The sequence below is a fragment of the Haliotis cracherodii genome, unplaced genomic scaffold (genome assembly GCF_022045235.1).
Source record: "Haliotis cracherodii isolate W230 unplaced genomic scaffold, xgHalCrac1.p SCAF_19, whole genome shotgun sequence".
Classification (NCBI taxonomy): domain Eukaryota; kingdom Metazoa; phylum Mollusca; class Gastropoda; order Lepetellida; family Haliotidae; genus Haliotis; species Haliotis cracherodii.
The window spans coordinates 3,590,787-3,614,228 of NW_027266274.1; the positions used below are offsets into that span (position 1 = coordinate 3,590,787).

A 23,442-nucleotide genomic window follows, 5' to 3' on the forward strand; every position below is an offset into this window, starting at 1 on the left:
AAGTAAGTTGGTGAATCTTCGGGCCATGGAATCTGTCAAGCCCGGAGAAAGATATACCTGGTTTATATTATCATTTGTGGGTCATCGATGTACGTAATACCCCCATGAACTGGACAATATATATGTGAGGTCTTGACTGACCAACTCAAAGTATTTCTACGAAGACCGTGAGCGCTTAAAGACAACAATCACCAAGTCAGTTTGTGGTTGTTTTGAGATGACGCCTCGCCTCGGTGAATTCTGTGTGTATTTACTGTTTACAGTGGGCACAGACATGTGACGCGTCATTGACTTGTGTCCTCCTAGCTGCACTGTAAATGTGCATAATATAGATATATGGAGGTATCGTGAGTGTCTTGAATGTGTACATTGGAATTATACTTGAATGGATCAGAAAAAGACACGGATATCTTATTGACACGTTCATCTGAACTAAAATTAGACACGCTGCGAGGGATCCGCATAGCCTGTTGATTGCCTAACCAAGAAGCTTGATCTACTGTCACAAGAAGCTATCACTCAATTGCAAGTGGTTGACATAGGAATGTATTGATCATTTCAAGAATTTGATAGCTGTCAGTCGTGAATTTTTTTCAGAAGGGGATCAAGGAAATAAACTTGGCTACTTCCTATGTTGACTGAGTAGATTACAGGATTCCTTTCTCAGGTGTATTATCTTGAAGAGTGGGATAGATGGTCTCTTTTCAGTCCCAACATATAATGCATGTTGGAGGAATAACCATTACTGGCCAGTGAAGTTTCAAACCAAAATAAACAATGGCATCTGGTGGTGGAAATGGTCGACCAATGCCAGCCCCAAGAACAGGAAAACCACTTCTTGCACCTAAGCCTCATCCACCCTTCCAACAAGGGGCTGCAGCTGCAGCAGCCGCTGCACACCTCCTCGGTCCTCAGGGCGGGAACCTTACCGAGGCTCGTGCAAAGACTGTCCTCAAGGAAGCAGTGGATGCTGTTGTCAATAGCTTTGCTAAACACACACATGGATATGGAAGAGGTGAATCTTTTGTAATCGTTATATTTACAAATTACCATAAAAAAAGTCTATTTATTCAAATTATTGTGATGACAGATGTATCAAGGCACCTGTAAACATGGTAATAGTCAAAATATGGTACAGAAGCTTGACACAAAGCTCTAGTTAAAATTACATTGCTATGATGATTCTTTGGGCATGTTGAATGATATCTTACTACTTATTCCCACTGAATATAATTCCCATGGTGACATTTGACTGGATTCACTTAGTTTGAGTGTCAGTAAACAGAGCTGACCATTGACACATGATGGAGCGATGGTCAACATGGCCAATATATCATATGTTGTTCAAAAAGGCATATCTGTTCTAAAGAAAGACCAGTACTTTGAGTGTTATGAATAACATTTCCTTTGCATTGTTTATGTGGCAATGTCCTCAAACATGTTAAACTACAATAATGATTTTAGACATTTACTGTGTATGTTGTTACGTTAAGACCATGCACAAACTCATCTTTCAATACAGTCATTGATTGTTTGATGGTAAAGTGTAAGGCTTGCGATGTCATGTTCAGAATTAAAGATAAGAATCAAGGGGTCCTTGCAAATGCCTTCTTGTTAAAAAGTAAATATTTAGAAGATCTCTAGATTCATAAACAGTAATACCATTGCAAAATATCTTAGGACCCCTGGACACACAGGATTTAAATTCTGCATTATTTGTATATTACTCATGTATATGCTTCTCCATTAGCAGTTGTGGTATCAGAAGGGGGGTTATGTTCTGAAATTGAATATCTGCACATCAGAAATGTTTTATGGTAATCAGCATTTGAATATATATACCTTTGTTTCAGTGTGATTTTCATCATGTTCATTGACATGTCTTTTTAAACAAATTCATTCTGTGTTTCAATATCATGTTTTTATATCGGTCATTTTGGCTGTAAAACACCATGTTTATCTAAGCTAGGGCAGAAAAAAAATATGTATTTCTTTGCTGAACAGTCAGGCCAATTCTTCGCCATGTTAGACAAGCAGTTATTACGTGTCGGAGATGAAACTGTCTCAGCATGCTTAGGGCAGCCCTACAAGACACTTAAATCCATCTGAACAGCCCTCTGTCAGTTTGTTGGCTTCTGGCACAAGGCCAGCCTCCAGGACGGCTTGGTAATACAGGTGGTGGAATGAGGACATTAGCAAAATACAAGCTTCAAAGGATATTTTTTTTATTACCTGTTACAGACATAGTTTCTCATGAACCTGAGCTGTATTCTTGGGTTGCAGGGACGATGAGTGTTCAACACAGGATTTAAAGTGAGCACAGAGCTTGGACAATGTCAGAATATATGAATAATGATTACTGTTGACAGGGTGACTCAAAGAAGTGTTATTTACATGCAGTAACTGCCTTATCCCAAATACTCAATGTGATCATGTTGAAGGTCTTTATTGTATTTTAAATACTTTTGTGGTGGTATGAGTTATTCAATATTCTCAGTGCTCAGTGATCATGATGATGACTAACATGATTGCAGATACATGCTGTTAGCATGACTGGTATTACAACCAGGTAATTCAGTTAATAACTTGAGATCTTCAGGGTTACACACCATCGTCATATCCAACTAGTTCTGAGGTCATTTCAAGAAAACTAGTTGTTTGGAAGGGCCAACTAATCCCTCTATGTTTTCTCCTGGTAACAGGCTGAAAAGCTGTGCTCTCTCTAACCCGGAATCCTTCAACAATTTGCCAGCTGAATTGACTGTCCATAAGTAGCACTTGTATATACAACAATTTACAAATGGAATAGTAATGTTAGTACCCTTTGCCTCTTTAAACTAAACGATGTTCTCAACTATTCAGCTATTCTACATGTTGTGGTATGCTCGGTGTTTTTTGAGTAACCTATCATCAGCTGATCATACTATTTGTCCAGGGGAAACCCCAGAAGGAAAATCATTGCTTCCACTGCTAGTTCCAGTCAAATGACTTAAATCACATAACTAGATTTTGGGAGAAAACAAGTGTTCACTCCAGATTTCCATTATTCTTGAGACTAGCAGACAAATGGTCATATTTAAATCTGAAAAAAAAATTACCAATTATTAGATGAGATAATCGTGATAATTACTGTTTAACACAATTATTTCCATGATTTCTAATTACTGTTATCATTATTATTATCATATAATTATAATCTTATAATATTTATTTATTTTTATTTTAACATGTGTTTAATGTAAATTATGTTTTTAATAAAATCATAATACCGGCTACCTGATTTTCATCAGCATGGTCAGTAGCTTGTTTTGACCCGTAAAGATCCGAGGTAGAATAGGTCTTCAGCAACCCATGCTTACTGTAAATGGCGACTATATTTAAAGGAGGCAACTGACAGAATCGGGTGGTCAGGCACGGTGACTTGGTTGATGCATGTTATCATATCCCAATTGCATGTATCGATGCTCATGATGTTAATCACCGGATTGTCTAGTCCAGACTCGATTATTTACAGACCTGTCATACAGCTGGAATATTGCAGAGTTTGGTGTTAAGCAACAAACACACAAACAAATGATTAGTTGTCTCATGTTCCCTGACTGTGACTTGCAGTGAGGATGTAGAACTAGTAACATTGTGGTATGTGATCCAACTATGTGTCCCCTCGCTCACGTTCTCTTGATTTTAGACACATGATTAGTGTTGGGAATTGGTTAATAATCATGTTTGCAGATTAGATCATACAAAATTAATTGATCAGCATCATTTTCCTGTTTTTCAGTGTTAGCATGTTCCATTCAATAAAACTAGACCAGACATAACAAGAATCAACATGATTACCAAGAATACTTACTTCAGCACTATATTATTATTTTTATAAAAACTGGCCTCACTTTTTTCTCCAGCAGTAAGTTCTTGAAGTAGTGAATAAACCTTCCCAGGGAACCAAACTCTTTCATGGTTTAGAGAGTGGACAAGATCATTTGTGTTCAGTTATGGAAAATTGCTTTGGTTTACTTGGCTGTTTGAGCCTCCTGATAAATCTTTGATGATTTCATTAATCGGAACAGAACTTCATGTGATACTTTGGAAAGGAGTAATTGTTCGAGGGTTTAGTTCCAGTTTTCTTGATACAAGTCTTGAAGTTAAGCTTGGTTTGAAAGCAGGGCTTTTGTTATGATTCTGACTCACCTACTCTGTCATGTCTCTTTGTTTGTCTTCCGTGAATTAGGTCAGGGTACATGCAGCACTTCATCATCAGGATAAGCAGTGATAAGTTATGTAAATTTATGATAAGTCAGCCTATCTTAAGTTTGTTATTTAGTTGTGTTTAACTCTAAGTTTCTTAATATTCTTCAGCAGCCTACAAAGTTCTCAGTTAATTTTAATGGCTGTCTTTGATTTTTATTGAGTGCTACCAAACACTGTGTTAGTTTTTTTGTTAGTTTGTTGTTTAACCTCGCACTCAGCAATATTCACAAGCATTGATCCACGCAATTGGTCTACAATGACATGCATGAACCAAGTCAGCGAGCATGATCACCCAATCCCGTTAGTCGCCTCTTGCAACATGCATGAGTGAGTGTTGTCTAACACCGCAGTCAGCACTATTCCAGCTATGTCACATGGACCTGTAACCCTTCTCAACCAGACAAACCCACCATATTAGAATGATGCGTTGCTGCAGTCAGCCAAATGACAGGGCCTGACCTCCAATCAATGTCAGATGATTTTTACCACAAGCATACGTTACTTTGGACCAGGGGGCATGGTTGACACTGTCGTATAAGGCTGCGTCATTCGCTGTACAGAGTAGGCGTACAAGAAACCTATCATAGTGGGTTCGAATCCCAGTTCACCTTGATTATGTTTCTCGGGTTGTGAGCACCAGACCTGTGCTCATTTCAATAGTGGAAGATGTCGAAGACCTGCATCACTTCAGGCTACCTTCCTACTTCAAGCAAACATGTGATATAACTGAAATATTGATCATTGCTGTGCTAAACCAACTCACTCAGTGGACCAATTATTCTGCAGGACCCAACAAGGACAGTGTATTAGTATCTTAATATGGTGAAGACAGATTCATAGCTCTATAGAAATCGTTATATTTACTGCAAGGCTCCCAGTACATGCTATGCTATGTAAGTCCAAGATGGACAAATCATAATGGCCATCCACAGCTGTCCAGTTATATTTGGTCACTGACTGACTTTCCACATTGTATTGTCCCAGTTCCATGACATGATCTTAGTGCTACAACTGCCTCAAGTCTGTTGAAGTAGGAGATATAAATAGTCTTAGCACTAAGAATGAGATAGCTCTGTGGAATGGTACCGTGATCATGGCACTGACAAAACAACAATGATTGCTTAGCCAGCCAAGATTAAATTTGAATTTATATTGGTGAGTATCCAGTTGAAGGCATGCATAATAAAAACTCTATGTAGCAAGTAGGTAGAATCCAGCTGGAACCTATTCTCATTATCCACTTGAAATAACCCTCAGATTACAACCATTAAGTAACAAGGTTTTATTTCCTGATAATTCAATCATTAAGTCAAAATTACAGTGTGTAATGTCATAAATTAATTAAGTATATATACTTCAGAGTGACCCATTTCCTGTTTATAGCCTCCGTCTGAATTGAGGAATGTTTGCTATCTAAAATTACAACACTTGTAAGCCCTGATGGCTTGGGTAATAGGCCTGAAAGGCTTTTAAAGTGAAACCATTAGTCTTACTGTCTGAGAACTGTGTAGTGTTAGCACAGAGAACTTGATCCCACAGTTCTCAGTGTGATGTCTCTTCCTCTGCTCCTGTGTAAGTGACAAGACATTAACATGCCTGCCACATGGTTACTGAGGCAGAAAGCTCCCCGGCTACATGATATAGACATGGATAGATGTTATGTCTTCCTGTCACCTCAGGCTAGAGCAGTAGGACAGTGTCAGAGGTCTGTACAACTCTCCCCCCTTAAGTTAGCCCCACCAAGGCCTGTGCACACACACACACCCACACCCACACCCACCCCCCGTATTTTATCCCCACCCAGGCCTGTACGTCTTTCTCTCCTAATGTTAAGCCCACCCTGATCTGTCCAACTCTCCCCCCTTATACTAGCCCCACCCAGACCTGTACAACTCTCCACCCTTATGTTAGCCCCACCCAGGCCTGTACAACTCTCCCCCCTTATGTTAGCCCCACCCAGACCTGTACAACTCTCCCCCCTTATGCTAGCCCCATCCAGGCCTGTACAACTCTCCCCCCTTATGCTAGCCCCACCCAGGCCTGTACAACTCTCCCCCCTTATGCTAGCCCCACCCAGACCTGTACAACTCTCCCCCCTTATGTTAGCCCCATCGAGGCCTGTACAACTCTCCCCCCCTTATTTTAGCCCCACCCTAATCTGTGCAACTCTCCCCTCTAATGCTAGCCCCACCCAGGCCTGTACAAGTCTCCCTCCTTCTTTTAGCCCCACCCTAATCTGTGCAACTCTCCCCCCTTATGCTAGCCCCACCCAGGCCTGTACAAGTCTCCCCCCTTATGCTAGCCCCACCCAGGCCTGTACAAGTCTCCCTCCTTATGTTAGCCCCCCCGATCTGTGCAGCTCTCCCCCTTTATGTTAGCCCCACCCTAATCTTTGCAACTCTTCTCCCTTATTTTACTCCCTATGTTATATTTTCTCAAAGTTAATTTGTCTTTTTCCAAAGAGAAGCAGGAAGTTTATTATGTTTATTGATAAACAAATGTTGTTGACAGATTTACAGTGTCTAAGATAAATACCATCATGTAAAAACGACAACTTTGTAGAACTTTAGCATGTTTACTTGTAATGAAAGTATTTTGTGTCATCAGCTCATCATAGTAGATTATTCTGTCATGATGAAATAGATTGGTGATTCCATAACATAAGTATCTAGTGCTAAAAACAGTGGCAATGGACACTGATCAACAGCATCTGAAAATATCTTTTCTTCTAATTTGGTTTCAAGACTCAAATAATTTATTCCTTGTCTGAAAGGAAGGCATTGTTACCATGGTTACAGAACTCTGATATTTCAAGCAATGTCACCCGCTAAATGCTGTGCATAAAGACTACATATGGCTTTCTGAATAATGAATATATCCTTTTGTCCTTTAATCAAGTCAGATTAAATATGCATGACTTCCCCTTGACCCTGCTGAGAATATTGTATTTGTTTAATGGGTGCTAATTGCGTGTTTATTAAATATTCAGTGCTTCTATGTGCAGTGCTATCCTGAATATGTGAAGAGTGTCTCAGAACTTAATGAAATTCAGTGATAGTATTCTCTTGGGATGGATAAATTAAGTTTATGCTTAAAAAAAATCACATGACCATGATTACTGAAAGGGTTTGAGGTTCAAGCAGTTCCATTACATTTGGAATTGCAGATACCATCAATACAACTTTAAATGTTTGTGTGATGTTTTTATTGGTAACACCAACCCAAGCAAACTAGAACAACAAAAACCTGAATATTTTCAGGTATTTCATTGCTGATTAGAACATGTAGACTTTTACCCTTTTTCATGACATGCCTTGATAAAACAGTTGTTGAGATGAAGTCATCATTGATTGTAATATTGCATGAATATGTCGCCTTGCTACACTCCAGGTGAGGGTTTAGGTCTTTGGGAAACAGTGACACTCTACCAGAACACAGATAACAATATGTGATACAACATACAAGCTACCTGTTACTTGTGTGTCAGCAATCCTCATCCTTATCTGCAATAGGATTAAGTGCTGCAACGACAAATGTCTTCAGGACATCTGATTAAATTTATAATTCTCTCCCCCTCTTTGTGTCAAAGGTAATTACTTTGAGTTTTGACAGCTGAGGGTGTTAAATTTACAGATTATTACACCTGGGCAGCTAATTAGTTGCACTGAACAAACATGTTAAATAAACACCAATAATAATAGAGGTGTTAATTAGGGAAGTTGTCGCCAGAAGAGTGGGTTAAGACTAGAATATTGTTTTACATCGTGTTTATTTTGACGATTATGTAATTAGCTATTGCTACACATAACCTCATGTCGAATGCCAAAAGATGCCAGTAAGGCTTGAAGCAGCAGCTTGTTGTGACGACTTGGGGAAAAACAAACGCCCATGTTGGCAAAACATGATTCAATACTGAGCAGGATCAGTTTGTTCACTTGGGGCCAGGGAGAGCACAGCAGTCTGTAGACAGGGATGCCCGGCGCCTTACAGTGGACATGTTAGGGACGGTCTGGTGCAGTGCAACTGTGGTGTAACCTGCAGCTCAGGCAACAGTGCACACAACCTCTGTTCTACACAATTTGGGATTCATTTTACAAAATGTTGCCAATGGATTATGACTTTGCCTCTGCAGACTGTAAGTTGATACTTGTTTATGTGTTTTTGTCATCAGGTTGGATGGCTGGGGAGGGAGGATTGGGTCATGCCAGTTTTAGGACTTTTAGATTTGTCAACCATGTCCATGTTGATGATGGTTCAATGGAATATGGACAATCATTGAGCTCACGCTCCTTGTGAACTGAAGGAACCTTGGAGGATACATCAAGCTACTGTATTCTGGGATGAGTAAGACATATCTTTCTGTCATGGCTATGAACTACACAGGACTTGTTCATCCATAGTACTCGTGCATCTTTTGAAGTAGTTTGAGTAAGGTATTAGATTCATGACATTTTGTCCAACTCATTGTCTGTATCATATTTGCCAACCATAGTTCAACCGGTGATGTGCCTATTGACATTACTTCAAAGTATAACATGGTTTAATATCTACTGCAAATACCACAGCGTAATGCAAATATTTATTTGTCCTGTAGAGGTCAGTGAGTTATTCACTTTTTGTCAGGTAAATATATACTGTATTAACTCCTTCCTACTGCAGGCAGCCTGGGTTGTCTCTGCTCAGTGTCCCCTCCTTCAGAAGTTGTGCCATATGCAAAAATTCCAACATGTCATGTTTGTCAGACACTGTGGATTTTGAGGTGTCTGTCACGGAGATGTGTATTCCTTTGTATGTATGTTGTATATGTAGAAGAAACTGTTCATCAGTACGCTTTGCTCCATCCGCCCCTGTGCACCTTGCCACCTCGTCGATGTTGCCGCTGTGGTGGCAGAAACTGGAGTATTGCAGGGTCACGCTGGGCTACGGCGGCGTTTGTATTGATTCTAGGTGTTGATCGTGTGTAGATAGAGACATGAGGATAAACTGGAGAGATTTGTCTTGATCGTCATTAAACTTCCTCCTGCGATGTTGGTAAATCTGAGAGATAATACCGCTTTCCCTCTGTCAACACTATAATTACTTTTGTTTGCTCACACCAGCTCTGATTGGAAGGAAGGTTGAGGGGTCACCTGCTATGGCTTGTTGGGAAGATAATTACCAAGCTTTGATTTCATATTTGGAGACATTCTTCACGACTTGCAACCACAGTTCCGTTGCAGCTAGTGCTAATGTAGAGACTTTCCTATTTCATCTTGAATTGCAATTAATGAAAATATCATTGCAATTCTTGTCCAGATTGTACTTTGTTCTAACCAGTGACAAACCAATACATGCCTTTTCATTTTTGTTTTAATTGTTACAAGTAACTTTTCTCATATTCCGACAGTTTACCATGCATGTTTACCTTCTTGATTTTCTTACATCAAACAAATTACTTAAAATGAAGCCGAATTGTTTGTACCCTTTGAAACAGAGAATGGGTCGTTAACCTATGTATACTTTGAATGTCATGTCTATTTTTTCGGAACAATTTCTCCAAAGAAAACTGTTGAACCTCAAAGACCTGAATTTAAAAACATTTTGGTTGTACTCAGAATAGTAATTTTAAACTAGTGAATCATGTCATTGTGGCTTGTAAAAATATTTTGGTTTAGCTCACATGGGTCTATTTAATATGACACAATGTATATCTGTATAAAGTTTTATCTGATATGTATGTGTGCTGGTGAATTTAAAAGTAAATTCCAAAACAGAGACACATATATCTTGTTACCATTCAAGGAGTTATCTATCCTTAGGTAGGTCATTTTAATGAGAGTTGTCTCCCCTATTTCAGTGAATGTGGTGGAGGCTTTGCAAGAGTTCTGGCAGATGAAGTTAGAGCGGGGCGCGGACCTGAAGAATGGCGCCCTGGTGGTGTACAAGTCAGAGCCGGCCTCATCTCCGCCATACGTCTGCTACGTCACTCTACCTGGAGGCAGCTGCTTTGGCAGTTTTCAGGTAATGTGATCATTTGCTTGGAAGAGATTGTGACAGCTATGAAAATGAAAACTGACTTATAACAATATGTTGATGTTATTGTCAGAGACCAGTTGCCCAAGATGAGATGTCCTAAAAGCCAGTTGAACTGAGCTTTTTTGTCAATCCTCTAACATGTCTAATGTGTGAAAACCATTCGGTCTGATTGACTTGCAGCTTTCTTCAAGGGATGTTGAGGTCACGTTAAGCAATTTATTTAGTTTCAGTCACAAGTTTTCATGTTTTATAAGTTAATAGAGTGAAAAAATGCTAGAAACAACATGGACTTGTTTAAATATGTTTTATGTGGGCAGAAATCAGGACTCCTTAAGATCAGTGGAGACAGCATTTAGCTGCTTGTTGACATTGGTGCTGTTAGCCCTGCTAGAAACTGCATAGGTTCAACATTACCCAGCGTTTGTTAACACGAAAACTCTCTAGCAGGAGAAATACAAATCAGTCTAACACAATATCAAATGTCAACACTGGAATATCAACAGTGGAATGTACAAGTCTCCCTATCCTGGACCACGTCCATGAATAACTGTCCCATCAGCATTCCATTGACAAACAGTTCCAACATTCACCACTAGTATCCCGGCTTCCGAGGTGTTGAATTCCAGAAGTTTTTGTGGGGTAAAATACAAGATGTTTGCAGGATTCAGTTAACCAGCTTCTCAACAAGCTAGCAAATATTATGTCAGTGCTCTCTAAAAGTTTGGAGTCTAGTTTGTGTGAAGTTTGATACGTTTCAACACGAGATAGTTGTCATGTTTACTTAGCTGTACACCAAGTAGTTTAATGGCATCAGTATTGAGCAAAGCCATGGGAATTGCCAGGTATATACACCAGATCTCACTCTGTCAACACTAACTTGTACATTAACAGTCGGTTACTTCATTCAGCCCTCGGCTTGAATAACCAGCTCGTGTAAACATATTTATCTAAAGACATTCTTATCAGCCAATATGAAGTCCTTCCTTTAGCAATTTATAGCATCCTGCAAACAGATATTTCAGCCGACAACCAGCTATATCTTTACAAATATCCCAATACCCAGGTATACAGCATTTATACATGCTATAGGAGCCATGGAGTTTGTGTACTTTACAAGGCAGTCAGCCTCAATTTGGTATCTCATAATCCTTATTCAATAGCTTGCGATGTAATCACACACATGAGAGCGGTGCTTGCCCGGCCCGCCCTCCCAGCTATACAGACAATGCTGCATGCTAAGACCACTACTGGAGATATGCCATTGACCAAACACATTGCTGGGGCCAGTCGGGAATGTTATAGTTTGAACAGTTTGATCTCAACATTTTTGTGTTAAATTTGGGTCTTTTTGCTGTGTTAGGCAAATAACATGGAACTGACAAATTTTGTACAAAAAGTCCTGTTTTCATGCTAAGTGTATTCTCCCCTACCATGGTCTTACAATACAGTTTCCTGGTATGTTAGGTTGTGTTTACACACACGACTGATGGAAGAATAAAAACATTTTACGTATGTTTGCAGACTTAAATATTTTCAAACATGTTATTCTTCTTCTATCAATTATGTGTATGAAATTGTGAAATGACAAAATGTTAGTTTACATGGTTTGGTCAATGATGAAATATCAAAACAGCTGGTGGCCCTTCAATGGTGGAGAGAGAATGATAACGAAGATTTAAGATATACAATTAAAATAAGATCCGTAAGAGGTATTGAGGATATTTATTGATGCGGGTATCACTCCTAACAATATGTCATGTGTCATTGACACTTTCGAACAAAAGCCTCTTCTTCAGGCACACTTGCCACGTTGTGTGTATTTCAGGTTAAATAGTTTGTTATCAGTACAAACAGAGCGCATTTTATGGCTATTTTGTTGTCTGTAGACACAGAAACAGTTTTCTTTGTTGCTGTGACTTGTCCAGCTATCCTCATCTGTTGGGTTCAGTGTCGCTAGCATTGTGTGGTTGGCCAGCGTGGAACAGGTGTGGAATACATGTAGAATCTCTCATAGGCAGTTACACAAGTGGTGGTCACACTCCAGTGAACGCCTGTTATGTGGTGTGGTATTCCGATAGTCTGGGACGTGGGCGCATGTCAGCTCGACACCATAGGTGTTATCAGCACCTGTTTCTTTCCCTGTATGTATTTTGTGATGTTTTAGGAATTATGCTGAATTGGAAATATAAACAGCATGCAGGGAAGCTTTATTTGTAAGCATGGTTAGTGTATGTTGACGTTTGTCTTCTTTCAATATTTAATGAATTACTTTTATATTTTCTATATTGTGTTGGAGTTGAAACATCTTGGAAACACTAATGTTAAGAAATATGTAGTAATAATATCTACCTTCTTGATTAGGCATCACTGAATCCATACACAAAAGTCTAACTTTTTTCTGTGATAAAATGAATATATTTTGAAACAACTACAGATTGATTTTAGCCCTGTTTACCCCAACAATAGACAGGTGGTATTCCATTTGTTGTGAGGTTATCAAACACCCAACAGCAGGCAGTCATAGTACATGTGGTAGAATGTGGACTCAACACGATCATCTTGGCCATCAGCCAGTATATGAAATAATCTTAAAACCCAACAAGACAGGTGACCCATAAGTGTTGCCTGCCCATCTTCAAAGCTACTTGCCCCCATTCAGACATTATAGATATTTAAAAAATGCAAAAAAATAAGAGACAATATGATTCAGTTGAAATAATGCAAACAATCACTTGAGAGTCACTTGTTATAATTAAACTGAATCTGTAAGTAGTCTTAAAATTATCTGCCTGACAGTCGGGCAGATGGAAGAAAATTTGATGGAGCCTGACAGAAAAGTTACCAGCCGCGGGCATGCACTTATTTCAGACACTGTTGTCAGCTTGATGTGGGAAGAAAGTGACACAAGACACAGGAATGGATATTGTGCCGACATCTCCTGGGTTTTATCTAGGATTCTAAACTAGGAAATTGGGAAAATCTTTATTTGTTTTTTCTAAATTTTGCTTAATTCATATTTTCTAAATTTAATGATATCATTTCCTGGCATTATATGTATAATGTATGAGGAAGCATGAAAGTCACTTTCTTTTTACTTTATCAGTGAAATACAAGTCTCCTTTAAGACTGTCTACAAAGCCATAACATCGGTAATTATTAACAGGAATTGGGAAAGTACTGACATTTGCTGCAGACTTGGGAGAAGGTCTCTATAAATTCCCTGCAGACCCAAGATCATGTTGTAACATTACATTTATACATCTGACTTGATGTTCAATCTGGAACATGTAAAATATTCACTATATATGTATTAAATTTGAACCCAGAGGCTAATAGATTGCAGTGTGAATCGATTCTCTAGGTATGTGACATCTTAGTCACTGGAACATCAATCAGATAAATTTACTTATCCTGCTGCAAAAGTACATAGACATTTCAATATTCTGTGTAAGTGAAAGACAGTTGCGATGGGGCTTATTTTCATGGTCTGGTGCCTGCATGTGTTTAACCTTTGTCCTGCCCCCTGTCTAAGTGGCTGCAAGTGGGAAGGTAACCTTCTATACCCAGATCAACCCTGATAGTGACAATGGAGTGAGCGCTGCCGTATGTCAGGCAGAGGTCTTATCCTAATTGATACCTGATGGAGCAGAGTCCACCTGAATCTCAAGCATCTCCTTCTTCAGCCCTCGTAGGGAAGTAATTATGTAATGCTAATTTTGTACTTGAGTAATGTCAAAAGCTCTGATAATATGGTTAACAATGATGTCAAATATGGACTACCCGGTACTCAAATACAGGTATTAAAATGTCATTAAAACTTCCAAAGTTGGAATTACAAATGTCCTATTCTTATTGTAATACATTTGAGCCTTGTGTCGAAGTCTTGGTCTCAAACTCATCTGCAAGTCCATGGTATCCAACATAAGCATACAATTTTCATGATGTCTCAAACCCCTAATAATAAATAACTCAAACTCTTTTCAGGTCCCCACGTGTTCAACACAATGAGGTTGACTGTGTGTGTATACATATATATATATATATCCCCACATGTTCAACACAATGAGGTTCAACTCTGTGTGTATACATATCTGATAACTAATGCTATTGCTTTGTAGTGATAACCTGTATTTCACAAATAACCAGACCAAAAAATATGATTTAATGCTCAATAAAAATTATTGTCTAATATTTCAGTGAATGTAATCTCAAAATACAATGTTAAATACCTCTGAATTTAGGAAAATTAGGACTTGTATACAAAAATAGAGATTTTTCAAACATATTCCTGACAGGAGGCCTTAGTTCAGAATCCTGCATAATCTGACTTCAAAGGTTAAAGAAGTAATCATGTGTCAGCTGTGTTTAAGCATTGTATGATACATGAGTGGACTTGGTGTATTAGCCAAAGGCAATGAGGTTATCGAAAGTCCTGAAACAAATGACAGTTTTGTGTTGATGTCACCAAAGGCAAGCCTTGATAGGCCACCAGACACCTAGGGCCTGCTGCTGGAATGTAATTCGGATGACAGATAACAGACTGGCCAACGGTCAAGGTGTATGTTTAGAGAGCACATGTTCCAGGTGACTAGCTGCTGTATGCTGACAGCCATGTTCAAGTCACACCGCTGAGATCCCATCTCTTGTCAGTCTACCCAGCCATACAACCACTGCAATGTATTAGCACAACAGAGAAATAAACAAGTCACAAGCCTGCCTTCACATCTATTCATGCATACACAATCACAGGAATACAGTTTCAGCTTGAGTGACTTGAAATTCACATGAAATGAACAAGTGACAGACAGGTAATGCTTTTATTAAAGAGTGTATAGGTAACTGAAGAAGGAGGTTGGCAGCGTTTGGAAGGGGACTGTCATCAAGCTTTGATACAACCGATTTATTTACTTACAGTCATTTCACCGGCTCTCTCTATTGTAGGGCACATATTTGAATGTCTGCTGTTGGCAGGTGATATCAGGATCAGTCTACTGTATGCAGGTGATATCAGGATCAGTCTACTGTGGTGTAGGTGATATCAGGGTCAGTCTACTGTATGCAGGTGATATCAGGGTCAGTCTACTGTATGCAGGTGATATCAGGGTCAGTCTGCTGTATGCAGGTGATATCAGGGTCAGTCTACTGTTGTGCAGGTGATATCAGAGTCATTCTACTGAATGCAGGTGATATCAGGGTCAGTCTACTGTTGTGCAGGTGATATCAGGATCAGTCTTCTGTATGCAGGTGATATCAGGGTCAGTCTACTGTATGCAGGTGATATCAGGGTTAGTCTACTGTTGTGCAGGTGATATCAGGGTCAGTCTACTGTTGTTCAGGTGATATCAGAGTCAGTCTACTGTATGCAGGTGATATCAGGAGCAGTCTGCTCTGGGCAGGTTGATATCAGGGACAGTCTGCTCTGGGCAGGTTGATATCGGGGACAGTCTGCTCTGGGTCAGGCTACGTCATTTTTGTCTTGTGAGGAACTGGTGAAATTTAATACAGAGTACTGTCTCGGTTCCTGTAATCAGAGATAGAACACCTCCCTGTGCTTCACTGCATTTCCAAACAGGGTTTACTGTAGGCTGATCTTGTCAGTAAATTATGACCTTCTTTTTGCTCATACATTCTGAACATCACCTGGTTGCTGGTTATTTAACTTGAACACACAGATCTAATCTCACATACATAGGCCACCACATCCTCCACAGAATTGGAGTCACCAGAAAACAGAATTTCAAGTGGTTCATAAACATTGTCTGAAACTGCACAGAGTAAACTGAGAGCCTTAAGTGTCACTGCTACAAGACCATAACATACTTTTCCTGATAACAGGTCTGCGCAGTGGCATGAGAAAATACCAGGAAATTCCTCCGTTTTCGAAGCTTTGTATAAATAACATGTGCAAAGATTTGTTTGATGTTTGGTGTCATTAGAAAGCCCTGAAAATCAATAATATTACAGTAACCTCACCAGGATTATTCTTGTTGTTGTAACATGGGATATTACTGGATTGGTTTCTTATGACACTTTTGCTGTTATCTAATATAAGGATCACGATTGGTCAAAGTCAAGCACATGACCTAGTGTAGTCAAATTACAGCAATGGATACCATCCTTGTGTATGATATGTTTTAGATTTAGACAAAAGCCTTTGGTTAAATTGTGTTATTTTTAAAGTTTTAAGCAGTAAATTGCAACCTGTTTAAAAGACGGAACTTCATGGACATATCGCGATAGGTTACGACCTGTAACAAAGATATATATCTATTTGCATCATGTTGCATCTATTTGCATCTTTAATTTTTCTCTTTGACATGTTTGATATAGACCCATTGTCGAAGCATGTGTTCAGTTGGTTTTTTTTCAATACAATTGCAGGAAATAGTTCATAATCTTAAGTACTTTGAAGCTGGACCGTTTCACAAAGCAATCCCAGTGTTATGATTCATTACCATGTTTACAGCTTAATATTGAAAACTATCACCCAAAGAAAAAATCGGCCTCGGGCTAATGTTTATTTCGTATACTGTTCATAAATATAATGGATGTTAAAAAAACTTGTTGTGTGATTGTCATAACAAAGTAATTTGGAAAATAGCTTGAATATTGTTAAAAGCAGTGAAACAGTCTTGTCATCAATATATCAAATGTGAGTAGTTAAATGTTGATGTCCTGAGGAAAGAGAGTCCACTAGCTAGGCCTAATACCAAAGTCTAGTTTTAGGATGTTTAGTGGACACACTTGCCTCAGGAAGATGGTATTTTGCAGCATTGGATATAGATAGTATTAGGGTTGTAATGATTTACCAATACCTACAATATCATCGATACATAGGTACAGACGTTGCTTGAATCGTCAAGTGTGTGAGATCGCGTTACGCTGAAAATGGAACAGGAACTGAGTTACCACCTGTAAAGGCAGAAGTAGCATAGCGCAACTTGTTATAATGGCAGAACACGGGGACGTAGTGATAGAGGATGGGCCCACTAACTATTATATTTAACAACCCGCTCTTTATTTAAAACTGATTTGTTCTTGTTTTTGTTTTTTGGGATAATATTTTTTTGTGTTGGAGAATAATAATAAATAATGTGTGAAGCAAGAGGATTTAGAGTTGTATTTCAGTGATTTCATAATTTCTGTCTATTTGTTCTGGTGTATATTGATATCAATAGTATTGCAAGATACCAGGCGATACTCAGCTCTAGATTGCATATACATGTATGACCTTATCATGCTGGGAGAAGGATTCGGGTGGCAATGTTTCAAACATTTTCTGAACTTTAAGACATGTGTAGTGGTAGCCAAGATCGTTTTAGTTTACGAGACCGATCTCACATCTTGGCATGTTGTATCGGTAGTTTTTTTCTTATTCCCAAGTTTTTGTTTGCAGAACTGCTCGACAAAGGCAGAGGCAAGAAGAAGTGCTGCCAAGATTGCACTCATGAATTCTGTATTCAACGAACATCCTTCAAGGAAAATAACTGACGACTTCATCGACAAGGCCATACGAGATGCTCTCGCTTCTTTCAAGGTGAGAAAATGTCTGTTGTGACTCAGCAGCCTCAGGGGTGATTCAAGAAAAGAGTTGGTTTGCAGAAACCTTGTCATGCCAAACGACCTAACAGATAGCATGATCAGGCATGGTGACTTAGTTAAAAGCGTGTAAAGATCCGGGTTAGAAAAGGTCTTCAGCAACCCATGCTTGCCATAATCATCATCATCTTAAAAAAGCCATCATTGTTTGTAGGTCCACTGGGTTATTCACAGTTGCTGTAAGCAGCAAAGATGTTCCTTGTGTTAAGGCCCGTCTCTAGAGCCCGGGAGGTGCAGTGATGCATTAGTCGGCAAGGCAACCTGTCCTTTTCATGCCGCATGTAATATTTATTACAGAAATATGGTAACACTGGAATATGTTATAAAGTTATAAAGTCCTCCCACAAAGTCATCTTGGCACTACGACTATCACAAGTCTAGTCCTGAGCATGAAAGTTAAGGGTGTCATAACACAAAGATTGCTTGTAGTTAAGGAACCCTTATCAGTATATTCATTTAGTTGCACACATTGAACTATGGAAATTTCAATAATCTTAGATATATATATGTCCTTTTTACATCCAATAATTATATGGACTAAATGTGAAAGATGTACCATTTCTGCCAATCAAAACAATGTAAAAATTCTTCCTTTCTTGTCTACCAGGGAAGCCAGTCTGACATTGAGAACCCCAGCACAGGTATCGGAGCCTTTAAGTTCATGCTTGAGGCCAACAGGGGGCGCACCATGCTGGAGTTCCAGGAACTGATGACCGTCTTCCAACTGCTGCACTGGAACGGCAGTCTCAAGGCCATGCGGGAACGCAGCTGCTCACGGCAGGAAGTGCTGGCACACTACTCCCACCGGGCACTGGACGATGACATGCGGTCACAGATGGCACTGGACTGGATCGCACGAGAACAGGAGGATTGTTCAATCATCCCTAGGGAGTTGAAAATATCTGAGAAAGAGTTAGAATCTGCACGACTAGCTGGGAGAGAACTCCGGTTCTATAAGGAGAAACGAGACATTCTAGTTTTAGCTTTGAGCCAGATCGGGCCTTCAGAGAGTATGGCCTGAGTGTTGCCAGTGCGTGGAACTTGGCTGTCCGAGTCTTGCATGGATGTATATAGTTACTCTGTGAACATCATGCATCGTGGTGTGTGACAGCCAGTAATACAGCTGCCAGTATCTACATATCTCAAGGCCAGATGATACGAGTGCTTCACACAACTTGTCTCTCATTAAGCTTCTGTTGCAACACAGCAAGTGAATGTTGCCTGTTTAGTTTATGCATGAACAAATGTATTTCCAGTGCAATGTTCCTATAGAGGATGTGGCAAAGAATTTCTAATAGTGCATGTATCAGTTCTGAGAGCTGCCCCCCTGTGCTACAGCCGCCAGCTAAATGTGCACATTACTACACAATACTCCACACATGGACGTACATGTGACATGTGTTCATGTGTTGTCTACATAGACAAATAATGTTGTACAGGTGACGTGTTCATGTCTTGTCCACAGAGAACAAAATGTTGTGCATGAGTCCATGTGTTGTCCACAAAGAACAAAATGTTGTGCATGAGTCCATGTGTTGTCCTCAAGGAACAAAACTGTTCTGCATGTGTTCATGTCTTGTCCACACAGAAAAAGATGATTTATATGGCAGTTGTGATCCAAGACTTGCTATTGTGGAGCATGTTGCAGTCTCCTTCTATAGCTGTACATACAAGAACTGTCTGCATGCCCTGTGTGTTTACTGCTTGCTGTGAGAAGAAGCATGTCCCTGCCATCTGTACTGACATCAGTAGTGACTAGTTTCCCTGCACACATCGTCCTCCACGACTACCACCACCCCACCTCCTATTTTTATATATGATAATGTTTGAAATAATGGTCAGCACTCATACGGAGTACTTCATACCAGACGTAATGTCAAATGGCTGTATTAAAGTCATTTTCAACCAACAAGATCATTGTAGGTTAATTTCAGGCAATATGTGGTTATCCTTATGACAAAAGTTTTAGTTTTTTTAGGGAGGGAGGTAATAGTTACATACAAAGCCAAAGGCAAGATGTGCCAGGATTGGCCATGTTTGCCCTGATTACTATTACCCACACACATGCTTGTGGGTTTATGCAAAGTCGTAAAGCCCAATTAGGCATCACTTGGTTATTCTCCCCAGGCTCACACATTGTGATATCACTGAAATAAACTCCAAACTCATACATAGTTGTACTTTCTCCTGCTTTCTGAAAAACATTTTTTTGTTGTATACTGCACCTGCCCCTTCTAACATGTACAGGCCACTGATGTGCACGTGAAGTCACTACAATTGTATATATAGATGGATCATTATGACGCAGAACCGTTTCTGTGTGTTATGAGTTGTTGATGTTTTAATGAGGCTGTTAAGCGTTGGAAGCATTATATTCCTGAATGCCAGGATATCTTGGCTTTGCCAGTTGTTTGTCTTTTATGTAATATTGTTGATTTCTGTTTGATTCTCAGTAAGTTTTAATTTATTTCAACCCACGTTTTGTCTTTAGTTTAAAAATAATTGCTGGAGAGTTTGCAATGTTATCAAATGCATTAGAGATCAGTAGTGAACAATCCACCATGGAAACTGCGAGGGAAATGCAGTGTGTAGAATTAAGATGCAGTTTCATCCCATGGAGACCTATGCATCAATAGAAGACTTCAGTGCAGTCATTTCAGCCTCGGTAATCCAGTTTCATATACAGCAGACCTCATCTTACATGAAAGAAAGGCACTTTCCTGTCAGATTTCTGAAGCAAGGGAGGTAACTCCATTTAGCCAGTATCCATTCATTGCACTTTACTCGGTATGTCTGTGTGATGTGAAAAGACCTATGGAAGAACAGATACAGTATGTAGGTTAGATTTAGGTCATTTGTATTTTGTGACATTATTGTCTCATCAGCAAAAAGTATTATGTGTGCTCCCAGAATATCATGAATATTATGAATGTAATCAGTAGGAACATCATTGGAAGAAGAAAATTGTTTTCAAATAACAAAAATTAGGATATCAACATTTTACATGATTTGGTCCGGATTGATGGAAGCAAAATAGTGGTATTGTCTTATTAAAATATTCCTAAGGTATTATGTAGTCAACATGTATTAAGTAAATGTAAAAGTTTGGCTTTAAACTTGTCAAGTGAGAATAAGATATAGTCAGTGTTTACACTGTAGTAGGGAACACTGTAATGTATGCCGGTTCCTACCGTCTGTTAATGCATGTGTGTTGCTGTGTGTTCAGGCAGTCAGCTCGTCTCTGTCTCGCCCTGCTTCTGTGTGCGATGTATAGTTACACCTATTTTTGTTTAGTAAATTGGATTGTATTGCATGCATGTATTTGTACTCTAGATTTAGAAATAATCTCAAGCATGTGCCAAATTTTGTTACTTTTGGAAAGAATGCAGGTGGCACGTGATCATGTCTGTCTGAAATCATCAAGCATCTCTTGCTAAAGACTTCTTTAAAATCTGCAGACAGAGTTTTGGCAGCCATTTGTTGTTGACTTAGACAGCGGTTACTGTTCTGATGCCATGTTCACACAACTGATCATTGTTAACAAAACACATCCTGAATACTTTCCTTGTTTTCCAGTGTCACATTTGCAATCTATAGTAACTGAATTAGAAGGGGAAATTTTGCCCATTCCCATGTAGAAGCCTCACAATAAGTTGTCTCTGTTTGTGAATGTGTAGCAGCCCTATCCCTCTGCATGTTTTGTAGGACATTTCTTCCTTTGAGGCGGAAGGGTTCATTGTCTTTGTGAGGGTGAAAAGTTTCAGCATTTGGTGTTGTCTGGTCATTTTGTCTCCATATCAAACCTGTCTTTGTTGTACAGAGAGTCTAGAAAATATATGAGATTTATCACAGCAACAGAACTGCTTCAATATAATATACATTTACTCAGCATAATATATCTCTATAATACAGTCTGTTTGCATGTAAATAAAATATTATGACAGTATTCATCTGTTGTTTTTTTGTATTGTGATTGGGTACACTGTGCACATGTTCATGATAACTGATTAACAACAAGACACCATATTTTGCACATACTGAGGTGAGAAGTTTCTGTGAGGCCCCTCCAGGACATAGAAGGTTCTGTGAGGCCCCTCCAGGACATAGAAGGTTCTGTGAGGTCTCACCAGGACATAGATGGACAGAATGTTCTGTGAGGCCCCACCAGGACATAGATGGACAGAATGTTCTGTGAGGCCCCACCAGGACATAGATGGACAGAAGGTTCTGCGAGGCCCTTTCCAGGACATAGATGGACAGAATGTTCTGTGAGGCCTCACCAGGACATAGATGGGCAGAAAGTTCTGTGAGGTCTCACCAGGACGGAGGGGGATAGAATGTTCTGTGAGGCCTCACCAGGACGGAGGTGGACAGAATGTTCTGTAAGGCCTCACCAGGACATAGATGGATAGAATGTTCTGTGAGGCCTCACCAGGACATAGATGGATAGAATGTTCTGTGAGGTCTCACCAGGACGGAGGTGGACAGAATGTTCTGTAAGGCCTCACCAGGACATAGATGGACAGAATGTTCTGTGAGGCCTCACCAGGACGGAGGGGGATAGAATGTTCTGTAAGGCCTCACCAGGACATAGATGGATAGAATGTTCTGTGAGGCCTCACCAGGACGGAGGGGGATAGAATGTTCTGTGAGGTCTCACCAGGACGGAGGGGGATAGAATGTTCTGTGAGGCCTCACCAGGACGGAGGGGGATAGAAGGTTCTGTGAGGTCTCACCAGGACGGAGGGGGATAGAATGTTCTGTGAGGTCTCACCAGGACGGAGGGGGATAGAATGTTCTGTGAGGCCTCACCAGGACGGAGGTGGATAGAAGGTTCTGTGAGGTCTCACCAGGACGGAGGTGGATAGAAGGTTCTGTGAGGCCCCTCCAGGACATTAGTAATCATAGGGTTATCATGAACTGTTTTGTTATTCATCAACATATTAAATAATAAATGCTGTGTTTGCAGGGAAACAAATAGGTGTTTGAACAACCTGAATCAAACTAATTGAGGCTGCCAAATTATCCGAGCCCTGCCTCCTATTTAAGTGGTGACAATGTGCATTTCACACTGAATGTTTTTAAACTAAGAGTCAAATTTCAAATCAGCAAGGAGACACGGGTGATACATTCAAGTCACTGAAATTGGCGGTTTCATCCCATAATCACTGACGTAATCGAGGTAGTAACATAAACAAAGGTAACTGTGAACACAACATCACCTAAAGCCATTAAAGCAGAGTATTTAGTGTATACGGTATGTATATGATATGTCTTTGATTAGACATCAGAAGTAGGAAGGACATTATACATAAATCTTTTATGGATCTCAACTTCTTTAATGTTCGTAACAAGTCAGTCCATCCAAACCAAAGTGAATGCCTGTACAAGATCACATGTAACTGTGGATACAAATATACTGACATGACGCCACATAGCCACCAGATTCAAAGAACACAAGACCTATATGTTGCTAAATCCGACATGACGACATGGAGCACCTAATCAACAATCATGGTATTTCCCATCACTGGGAAAGTTTTAGAGAAAATCATAGAAACCAAAGAAACTATCAGA

At 39.7% G+C, this 23,442-nt stretch overlaps 1 protein-coding gene across 1 annotated transcript; it reads left to right on the forward strand.

Annotated features, from left to right (window-relative positions):
* Nucleotides 1-16: 16 nt before the first annotated feature.
* On the forward strand, nt 17-21,800 carry LOC139466675 (protein limb expression 1 homolog). Its single transcript, XM_071248289.1, has 4 exons — nt 17-1,015; nt 10,088-10,251; nt 17,663-17,803; nt 18,473-21,800. The coding sequence occupies exons 1-4, from the start codon at nt 778-780 to the stop codon at nt 18,884-18,886; spliced, it is 957 nt and encodes a 318-aa protein (XP_071104390.1). The 5' UTR covers nt 17-777; the 3' UTR covers nt 18,887-21,800.
* The last annotated feature ends 1,642 nt before the right edge of the window (nt 21,801-23,442 follow it).